The sequence below is a fragment of the Python bivittatus genome, unplaced genomic scaffold (genome assembly GCF_059951505.1).
Source record: "Python bivittatus isolate LINGU-HERP-01145 unplaced genomic scaffold, Pbiv_v1 ctg000080_np1212, whole genome shotgun sequence".
Classification (NCBI taxonomy): domain Eukaryota; kingdom Metazoa; phylum Chordata; class Lepidosauria; order Squamata; family Pythonidae; genus Python; species Python bivittatus.
Genome location: NW_028277035.1, coordinates 88,673,207 through 88,683,638, shown reverse-complemented (window position 1 = coordinate 88,683,638; position 10,432 = coordinate 88,673,207). Strand labels below are relative to the sequence as shown.

The window sequence follows — 10,432 nt, the reverse complement described above, 5'->3', positions numbered from 1 at the left end:
TGTGTTCAAAGGTGAAGTATAGCCTAATGCAGTGTTTCTCAACCTTGGCAACTTTAAGACGTGTGGACTTCAACTCCCAGAATTCCCCAGCCAGCCATGCTGGCTGGGGAATTCTGGGTATCTCCCAGAATTTCCACACGTCTTAAAGTTGCCAAGGTTGAGAAACACTGTCTTAATGCATCTCACAGAAATAGCCTGTTGATCTGATCGCTCATCTCTGATTTATAAAATATACTGCACCAGATTCATTTTATACAATCAGATGCTGTGTGATTTAATTATTAGCATGCTCTGCAATATTCTGTTGTTGTTTTTTCAGAGTAGTATCTACTTTTGAAGAAGGGCTCTCCTTGATCTCTCAGAAAGCACAAAGTCTATGTGGGTGAGCTGGCACCTCTTTTGCAGATGAGGTCCCTCTTCTCTGTTGATTTTAATAATATTAATAATAATTCATTAAACCTATATGATGCCAGAGTGCTAACGACTCTGCACGACTCACAACTATCAAAGCATTACAATGAAACCAATAAAAGGAAGGAAAAAAAGATTAAAGATGGCAAGAATGATGGACTGGTTGGAAACAAAGCAAGGTCCCACTCTTTCTTGTTGAGGCCTGGGTGAAGAACCAGGTCTTCATGGCTCTTCTAAACAGTAGGAGGATGGGGGCCATCTGGATCTCATGGGGAACCTCATTCCAGAGGGCGGGCGCTGCTACAGAGAAGGTGCCCTTCTGGGGTCCCGATAGATGGCATTAATTGAAGGAACCTGAAGCACGCCACCCCTGCCAGATTGCATCAGCCAGGCAGATGCTTTTAATTGTGAAATTGAGCTCTGAAGCAGTAAAAAGGCCCATGTGGACCTCTTAACTGTTATTTTGGGGCACGCGTTCACCTGATGATCTGAGCCTTCTTTGCTGGTGGACAATTCACTTTCTCCAGGCTTGAGAAGTATCATTTATAGCAGTGTTTCTCAACTTGGCCATTTGAAGATGTGTGGACTTCAACTCCCAGAATTCCCCAGCCAGCCTGGGGGAATTCTGAGAGTTGAAGTCCACACATCTTCAAGTGGCCAAGGTTGAGAAACACTGATTTATAGTGCTTCACCAGGACAGGAAATGAAACCAGATATTTCTTAAAAGTATACCTTTGTGGTTGTGAGGACATAGAGCAGCCATTTGGGGGAACAGTAGTTAAGGGTAGGCCATACTGGTTGGGAATCCTGGAAGCTGACAGCTCAGCACATCTGGAAGGCCCCGATTGGGGAAGGCTTATCTTCTGATGCAAAACATTAGTCACTACGCAGTACAGAAGTGAACACGACTTGGGGATGTCATTTTTTGTTTAAATTAACAGAACAAGAACATGATGTTTGAATGGTGTTGGTGACATCTGACTGCTGTAGGTTTTTATCTGAGCATAACTTTTAAAAGAAAGGTGGAAGGAAAGAGAAGAAGAGGACGACCAGCAGCAAAGGGGACGGACTCATTTACAGTGGCCATGAGCGGATCATTGGAAGACCTGAAAGACCAAGTTAGGGATAGATTTGTCATGGAGAAAATCTATGTGGTCGCTAGGAGTCGAAGATGACTTGATGGCACGTCATCAATCAATCAATCAATCAATCAATCAATCAATCAAGTTTTATGGAGTCCTTGGGGTTCTCTGAGCTTGGCTGTTTTCCTGTAGATGTTTCATTACCCAACTAGATAACATCTTCAGTGCTAGAAGGGAGTGGGGTTTACTCTCAGTTTATATACAGTAGCTTGCTCTGTCAGTGTTGATGCGGGGTGTGTGTGTGTTCCCCTTGATAGTTCCTAGATTAGGCTGTTGTTTACTGCTTGATTGTTTGTCTGAGTTGGTAGTTCCTTGATTAAGGTATTGCTTACTGCTTGATTGTTTGTCTGTGTTAATCCTGGTGTCAATCCCTGCTTATCTGGGTGTGGACTGCTGGCAGGAGATGTTCTGATCTTTTGTTTTCCTTTCTATTGTCTCTTTTAAATAGTGTGTAGATGTTGTTTATCTCTATGTGCCTGTTGAAGGCTGCCTTGTCTGAATACCAAGCTTCCAAGAATTCCCTTGCATTTTTGGATTTAGCTTGGTCTAAGATGCTGACAGTTTCCCAGTTGAAACGATGGTTAAGTCTGTCCATGTGTGGTGAGATTAAGGAGTTTTCATCGTGTCTTCTGACTGCTAGTTGGTGTTCATGGATGTGCTCTGCCAGCCTTCTGCCTGTCCGTCCTGCATAGTGTTTGTTACAGTCCTTACACTGTATGTTGTAGATGACTCCTGTTGTTTCTTCTTGGGCTACTGCGTCTTTTGGTTATTTAAGATGTTTTGGAGGGCTTTAGTTGGTTTGTGTGCTATGGTGATGTCGTGTAATAGTCTGTTGGTTGTTTCTGAGATGTTTCCAATGTATGGCAGTGTGATCCTTTTCATAGCTTGTGTTGGTTGTAGTGTAGTGGGTTGAGTGACCAGGCACTTTTTGATAAAGTTACGTGGGGATTAATAAGTCAGTAATTCAAATCAAAAATAAATCAACAACTCAAGTTTTAAAAATGATGGTTTGGCAATTGCATAAAATACCTTTATACTAAAAGCTCCCTCAGGGCTCCCTGCCTTGAGGGAGCTTTTAGTACAGTGTTGTCCAAACTTGGCCATTTAAGATGAGTGGACTTCAACTCCCAGAATTCCCCAGCCAGCCATGCTGGCTGGGGAATTCTGGGAGTTGAAGTCCACTCATCTTAAAGTGGCCAAGTTTGGACAACACTGTTTTAGTATAAAGGTATTTTATTGCACAACACCTGGGGACTGCATCCATCCAGTTTTCCTGCTCCAGGAAAAGCATGGCTTGCCCGGGTATTTTCCTGCTTCCCAGCCTCCTCCAAAAATTCCCAGGCTGCCCCATCCCGCCAGCCGTTGCTGCCCCCTGCTGAGGCTCTCAAGGCCTTCCCTGGTTTGGTCGGACCTTTGTATGTTTGACGCTTAATATCCTGGAAACAGGTGTCTGAATTCTCTGGCTGAAAAGCAGCAGCGGGGAATGGCCCAGACATTTCGCAAGTCGCAGAAATACCTCCAGGCAGCAGGAACACAAAGCGACCGGCTCTGTACTTGCTTTTTCCTGGTGCAAGGAAAAGAGCAGAATAATGTTTACGCAGCTTTTAATCTGGCCTGATCCCGGGATCGGAACGCCGGGGGTGGGTTCACTTTTAGCGAATGGATTCCTGGCGTGACGTCAGGGCGCCAGAGTTTAGCAGCCTCTAGACTCCAACGTCACGGGAACTCTAAAGCGGGGCTCCCCCTCCGATGGACGTGACGTCACTAGAACACAGGCGGGCCCGGGAATTCTAGGGAAGCCCTCGTGCTCTGGGCGGGGCCGAGGAGGAACGCCGCGGCGGGGACGTCACGGGAGGGCGTGCGGATTCCGGGGAAAGCCCCTCCCGCGGCGGGGCGTTTCTTCCAGGCGGCGGGAGAAGCTCTTTTCCCCGCCATGGCTGCTTTGCCGTTCCTGCTGCTGATCCCGGCCGTGGGCAGTTTCCTTTTCACGTTCGGGACCGGCGTGGAGCTGATCCGCTTCATTTCCCTCCGCGCCCTGTTTCTGCAGCTGCCCGCCGGGGCTGCGCCCCCTCCCCGCGGACCCGGCGCGAATCAAGGTAAGGAGGGGGGATGATCCTGGCGCAGAAACTCCGATTCGGGGTGGGGGGTGGGCCGTCCGCGGGAAATGTTGCAATTTTTGATTATCCGAGCCTCTCCGATCGGAAGACTCCCAGGTGGGAGAGCGAGCAATCGATACTGCAGATGTCTGTAGAAGCGCGAATTAAAACGAGAGCGCCTCGGTTGCAGCGCGGGGGAGATTTCCATGCAGCAACCCCCTGCGCGCCCTGTTGCAACATTTCCAGCTCCAGCTTGCTTCTGCCCCGAGGCCCTTTGAAAACATGGGAAGGCTGTAAATAGAAATGAATAATGCCCCTCCGTGCTGCCAAAAACTTATGGCTGGGCATGTACACTGCACAGAGCGAGTTTGATTTATAGTAATGCAGTGTTTCTCAACCTTGGCAACTTTAAGCTGTGTGGACTTCAACTCCCAGAATTCCCCAGCCAGCCTGCTGGCTGGGGAATTCTGGGAGTTGAAGTCCACACAGCTTAGAGTGGCCAAGGTTGAGAAACACTGCAGTAATGGATTGCATGACCGAACCTACCATTGGCTGTGTTCTGACAATATAGTAAACCCAAACAGGAAATCCACATCGTGGCTTAGACTGTTGTGTGAATCCAACCAGTGATGGTGTATTTAACAAACCATTGTCAAATCAGCTTCTTATGAGGTTGGAAGCAGTCAAACTGTGTCATTCAACTGTGTCATTCAAACTGTGTCATTCAAGGAATTATTGTTTCTTGCTGCCCCCCCCCCCAAGAGCTGTTAGGTTAAAACTTTGCAGTAACGGTACAATAATTGGCATTATCCTGCTTCTATGTGTCTCTTAGAGCTCTGGGAATTTGATGAAGGATTAGGGCTGATTTTGAGGAGATCAGCTTCAGCCCACACTTAGCCCCAGGAAGCTATTCCTATCCCTAAGGCCTGTACAAAGTTTTTATGCTAATCCAACTGACAATTTTCCCTTCTTTTACTGGCTTTGGATTACAAACATTACAGTCCTTTTATGCTTTCGGCAATTGGAATGAATATTCTGTGCTTCTGAGTCAGCTGTTGAGATGCAATTTGGAAAATATGAGCCAAAAAAAAAAAACATTAGATTTCTAAATGCTAGCGTCCTTCCACATCCCCAGCAGTTCTTCAGACTGGGATGGACAGACTATGGACTACATGAGACTTCAGGATTTCTTTTGGTAGCCCCAAAGCACCCCTCTGTACTGGCTGTAGATATAATAATTTTTATGCAGGGGTTCACTGAGACCTCAAAATTATTTCAACGGTTCCTCTAGGGCAGTGTTTCTCAATCTCAGCAACTTTAAGATGGGTGGACTTCAACTCCCAAGGAAGCTGGGGAATTCTGGGAGCTGAAGTCCACCCATCTCTTAATGCTGAGATTGAGAAGCACTGCTGTAGGGTCGAAAGGCTGATGTAGACAACAGTCTTGGTAGTTCTTGTTTTATATCCTGCTGTATACAGGTTGCAAGACTCCACAAATTTTCTCTTGCAGATGTCGCCTCTAATCTTCAGTGGACAACTGCCCTAAGGGATCCCAAGATTCTGCACCCCCTAACAGTGGATGTGGGCCTGATTGTCCTTTTTATCCTGCAGCACAGCCTTATGGCTTCTGACTGGGTCAAACATTGGACCTGCAACTGCTTTGGGGTCTTGCAAAGATCTATCTATGTTTTTTGCACAGACTTAACCCTTCAGGTAGGAATATTGACTTAGAGGAATAAAGTGGGAAGTTGTAAGAGCTAGGAGCTTTTATTCTTCATTATATTGCAAAGTACAGTTGGGTTTCTCTCTCAGCTAGGAGAGATGGGCAATTTTTTCAAAAATGGATAATCGTGAAGACTAGAACCTTAACTTGCATTTAAACTTGCATTACTTTGTACGATATGTCTAACAGATTCATATCCCGCATGACCTGGAGTTTCCTGCATGCAGCCATATTAAACATCCTTGCAGTGCCTGCTAGTAATGTAATTTTTCCCTTTTAATGTAGTTGCTGATGAGGTATTGGCAGCCAGTACAGGATGGTCCTATGCTCTGGAATACGAATACTGAGCCATGGATCACTTGGGTTCCACTCATCTGCTTTATCCTCCATTTCATCTCCTGGCTAATCATCTTTAGCATCATCCTCATCTTTGATTATGCAGAACTGATGGGGGTCAAACAGGTACTGTACTGTATTTGTTTTCCATTTCATGTTTCTGCATTTGGTGAGCAAGGCTGCAGGCAACATTATGCATTTCGAGAAATAAAAATATGGTGGGCCCAAAGTAGTTTTGGGTCTGGACCTTTTATTGACCTCTTCCTGAGGTCAGTTTGGCTCCAAATGAGAAGCAAAAACTCATTCAGGGTTCACACGTTTTATGCCCAGTCGCCTGGGTTAACAGAAGTTTATTTCATTGTTGTTGTTTATTAATAACATGCTAAAGAAGCACATGGTGATAAAGCCACGATTTATAGGATGGGCACCGCACAGTCAAAGCTCAAACAAGACCCAGAATGTTTTAGTACAATTTGTGAACCCAACATTTCTGCATTGGGTCAGTCTGCCATAACATAGCCTTCCCTGTTTCAAGGATGACCTCATCAGATGGCAAGAGCAGCTGCTTGGGCAGAGGTGCCTGCAAGGAGGGAGTCAAAAAAGTCAAGATGGGAGCCACCACCACGTGATCAACACCCTACCCTTTTTTATAAGTGATATGGGTTCCGATCACATGTTTGTGGCCACCATCTTGGATTTTTCGATACCCTGCAGATACCCCTGAGCTTGAATTGGCAGCTTTCTTGGATCCTTCTATGCTTGCTGGATAATCTTCTGTGCTTAGAGAGCCACTGAATACTAATGACTGGAGAACAACAGCCCAAGTTGGCCCGTTGGCTGAACATAGGAATCTGCTCCTCAGGGACTCAGAGCGTTGCCTGTCTCGCTCAGTTTTGTCTGCAGCAAGGGAGGAAACTTCCAGGAGGAGTGCGATTGATTTATCTCAGAGTCTGTGATGGGCAGGGGACCATATATTTTTTTCCCCTTTACTTTGGGAAAGGTTTCTGGGGTTAATGATCACACTGCCCAAAATCCTGGTGGCAGGATCATGGGAAGAACCGCAAAGCATGTGTGCTGCTACTAAGCTAGGCCAGAGAAGAGGCCACTGCTGGACTGTGTGGATTTAGACTAGCAGACCAGTTCTTACCTTCCATGCAAGAAAAGCATTATAGCACATGATGGCTAGATTCTGACATTTGATGTAGCCCTGCGTATCCTCAGGGTGTCAACATTTCTTCCAAGCATCACTTTATTAATGCAGTTTAGAAGCCGCCCGACTCCAGATGACTCTGGGCAGCTTACACTTAAAAAAGCGGGAATGATAAAAAATAAAATGATCATATCCATCCAGAAGACCAGCTCTCTGTAACAAACAATACATCCTGCAGGGGCTCAACTACAACCTTGGCCCAAGGCCTGGGAGAAAATAGCCCTTGGCGTTTTGCTGTAAATGGGAATCACATTGTTCTTCCCTGGAATCTGCAGAGAGTCCAAGGCTGCCTTGGCCATGTCTAAAATTTGGGGGTGCCTGTACAGTAAATCGATGTTGTTCTCATTTTACCCTCCAGGTTTATTACTACTGCTTGGGCATGGGTGACCCTTTGGCTGTGAAGTCCTCACGGGCCATTCGCCTCTACTCCCACCTTCGCCATCCGTTGTATTTGGAGTTCCTCCTCATCCTCTGGGCTGTTCCCTGCCTCTCCCTTGACCGCCTGCTTCTGGCCTTCCTCTTCACAGTCTATCTTACCTGTGCTCACAGCCTTGATCACCAAGATTACCTCTACCTCCGTGCCCAGCTGGACAAGAAGTTCCAGATCTTCTCCCGGGAAGAGGCAGCTTATGGGGGCTTGTTGGCTCAAAATGGCCCCTCAGACTACAAGGACAACTGAGCAAGGGTGTGGATAGGTACCAGTTTTGGTTGCTGTGGGGGGGGTCTGGCTTTTTGGGGGGGTCTGGCTGCCAGGTCCCTGCTTGCAAAGCACTGAATGATACGCCACATCTTATCTTGGTCATGTTTTTACACATACAGGACTTGGTGGGTTACCAGAAAAATTATGAGTTCTGGCATCCAGTGGACCCAGTCTCTTGTAACTCCTTAAAAAATCTTTCCTAAGCTGGTGTTCTCCAGATGTTATGGACTGGAACTCCATTGTCCTCGATAGCGGTAGTAGATGGAGATGGTAGGAGGTTTAGTCCAACATGTTTGAAGAATGTCAAATTGGGAAAGTCTGGACTGAAACACACTAAGTTCCATTTGTATTGCTAGATCATGGCATGGAGGTGCCGTTTAGTTTATGGGAGGAGGCTGGAATGACTGATGCCTGGGTTGATCCCAGCCTAGAGTATTAAGGAGATTCATTTGGACCATGAAGTTTTCTCACTTACTCTAATGAGAATCCTTAGTAATGACTGAAGTCTAGCTACAGTTGGCTTTTTTTCCTGGCAGGCTCTGGATTTGATGCTTGCGTGGCAGGCAAGCAGTTGGTTAAACAAACGTGTCCGGCTCTGGAAAAGGGCCGTTTGTTGGGATTTGGCTGTTTTTAAGAGCATAGCGGCCTTTTCTGGGTGAAAAATGGGGGATGTTACTCCCCTTTCTTTCTTTCATGCTCTGCTCATGCAAAAAGCTCCTCCTTTAAAAATTAACAGCACGTTTTTATTTATTTCAAATGAGCTTTTACTGAGCTTTTGCCACAATGATTTTTAATCATAGTGTTTTAACCTCTGCCAACATGCAATAATTATGTTTTAAAATACTAGCAGCCAAGTGCACTTATTTGGGGGAGTATGTTATGAGGGGATTATAGATACATTTCTTCAATATGATAGTAAGGAAGCACATATATGCATGTGTGTGTGTGTGTGTGTGTGTGTGTGTGTGTGTATGTGATTTAAGCTGCTTAATTATGGCTGCAAAGGTGTCTTGTTTCTGAGATGAAAGCTTACTTGGATCATAGAAGGAAAGCAGCATTCAAAAAACTTCCAGTCCAAAGGCTAATACTAATATCTTAATATTAGATATTCATAAGTGATTTCCAAATCTCTCATCGGAATATTTTTTTTAAAAGATCACCTTGATTAATGGAAACTTTGCCTGCGTTGGAGTTCTCTGATACAGCTGTCCTTGCACCAAATACTCCTTTAAAAAGTCCTCTTTAATTTGGCATCTTGTAGACTCACTGGATTACAGCTCCCCTCCTCTCCCGCTGTCATGTCACGTGGGTGATGTGAGAGACTTACATCTCAGGGGCATCCAGCAGCATCCACAGGGAGGGTCAAAAAAGTTAGGATAGTGGGCATGATTGAAGTCCCACCCCTTTTGTAGGTGTATAAAGGAGCAGGACTTCCATTGAGGTATCATGATGACCATCTTGAGCTTTTGAACCCCTCCTCATGGGATGCCTCTGGGGGCTCCAGTTTGGGAAGATTGTGGACAATGGAAGTCCTGCACTTGAAAGTCCTTCAACATCCTATGTGGAATATGTCCCATCACTCCAACACTAGGAGTAAAATGCCTGATTTCTTCCTGGGTCCACTTGTCTATTTTGTTGTAATTCTTCATTTTGTTAAAGGTACAAGAACCTTCTAAATATAGCAGGAAAATTTCTAGGCTGTTGCTGCTTAACTAAGGCCTGCTTCTGCTGCCTTATTTTACAGTGAACTGGAACACGATCAGTAATGCTTTCAAAATGTTGCTATGCCCTGGTTGTAGATGTATATTTTAATTCTGTATCTCAATGCTAATGAAGCTTTTTAAAAAAAGTAATCTTGGATTTCAATGCAAAAAAAAATGTAATCTATTTTTTTTAAAAAGATAACACCTTTGCTTGTTTACCTGTGTTTTATGTTGAAAGTTGGCTTTAAAGCCTATGACCTTCCTTGTAAGTGGATTCCCAACTCCTATTTCTAATCAACATGTCCAGTGGTTAGGGTAGGATGGAAGTTGTAATTCAGTATTTTTTTAAAAAACACATTTTAACATTTTTTGCTAAATTGTTTTGCTGAACATTGGCAGGTAATCTCTCAGATTCATAAATCACATTAAGCCATGATTTGTTTAACCATGGTTCATTGAATAAGCTATTGTTGCTTGAGTATACATGACACGTTAAACCAAAACCAAACACACCATGCTAACAGCCAAGTAAAATAAGTGAATCAGGTGAGAGACAAGGCCCACACTATGGTTTATGCTGTGTGAATCCAATCACAGGTAGATGTTTCTTAATGTGTTTGGTAGAAATCCTTTCTTCTCCAGCTCCAGTGGTGCTCCAGGGGTTGGATGCTCAGCAGAACTTTCAGACAATAATTCAGCACAAGCTTCCACCTGCATAAAAGTCCTTCCAACCCACAAAACCCTTGGAAGTTGAGACCCTTTGTAACAGGTGAGTCCACAACAAGAATATCCTTTGGAGGAAGAGAAAAATCTCATTGACTTTCTTGCACAATGCATCATTGTCCGGTCAGTAGGGAGACAGGGTTAGTGGCCCTGGAGGTGTGCAACACCTTACCTTAATCCTATCCTCTTTATTACCAAAGAAAACATCTTTTCTTCATTCCTTTTATACCGCAAAAATACTTTGAGGCTCTTTTTGTATCATTAAATGTTGCCCTTTGTATGAGTCATACATATACGGCACGTGAACATCCTGCCCAAACACCCCAGTGCACGGACCTTTCTGCATATGCATCTAAAGATTAGGAGCAGGTAACCAACAGCTCTCAGCA

The 10,432-nt window shown here is 44.8% G+C and overlaps 1 protein-coding gene across 1 annotated transcript; it reads left to right on the top strand.

Annotated features, from left to right (window-relative positions):
- The first annotated feature begins 3,427 nt into the window (after window positions 1-3,427).
- On the top strand, window positions 3,428-10,422 carry NRM (nurim). The gene is made up of 4 exons (XM_007442615.4): window positions 3,428-3,649; window positions 5,159-5,361; window positions 5,657-5,833; window positions 7,276-10,422. Exons 1-4 carry the CDS (start codon window positions 3,487-3,489, stop codon window positions 7,594-7,596), a joined length of 864 nt encoding a protein of 287 aa, XP_007442677.1. The 5' UTR covers window positions 3,428-3,486; the 3' UTR covers window positions 7,597-10,422.
- Window positions 10,423-10,432: the final 10 nt, after the last annotated feature.

What these genes read in the sequence shown, in the direction of transcription:
- NRM (XM_007442615.4), top strand. Translation starts at nt 3,487, where the DNA reads ATGGCTGCTTTGCCGTTCCTGCTGCTGATCCCGGCCGTGGGCAGTTTC. An exon ending in CGGACCCGGCGCGAATCAAG is followed by an intron (nt 3,650 to 5,158) that starts GTAAGGAGGGGG and finishes TTTCTCTTGCAG; the next exon opens with ATGTCGCCTCTAATCTTCAG. An exon ending in AACTGATGGGGGTCAAACAG is followed by an intron (nt 5,834 to 7,275) that starts GTACTGTACTGT and finishes TTTACCCTCCAG; the next exon opens with GTTTATTACTACTGCTTGGG.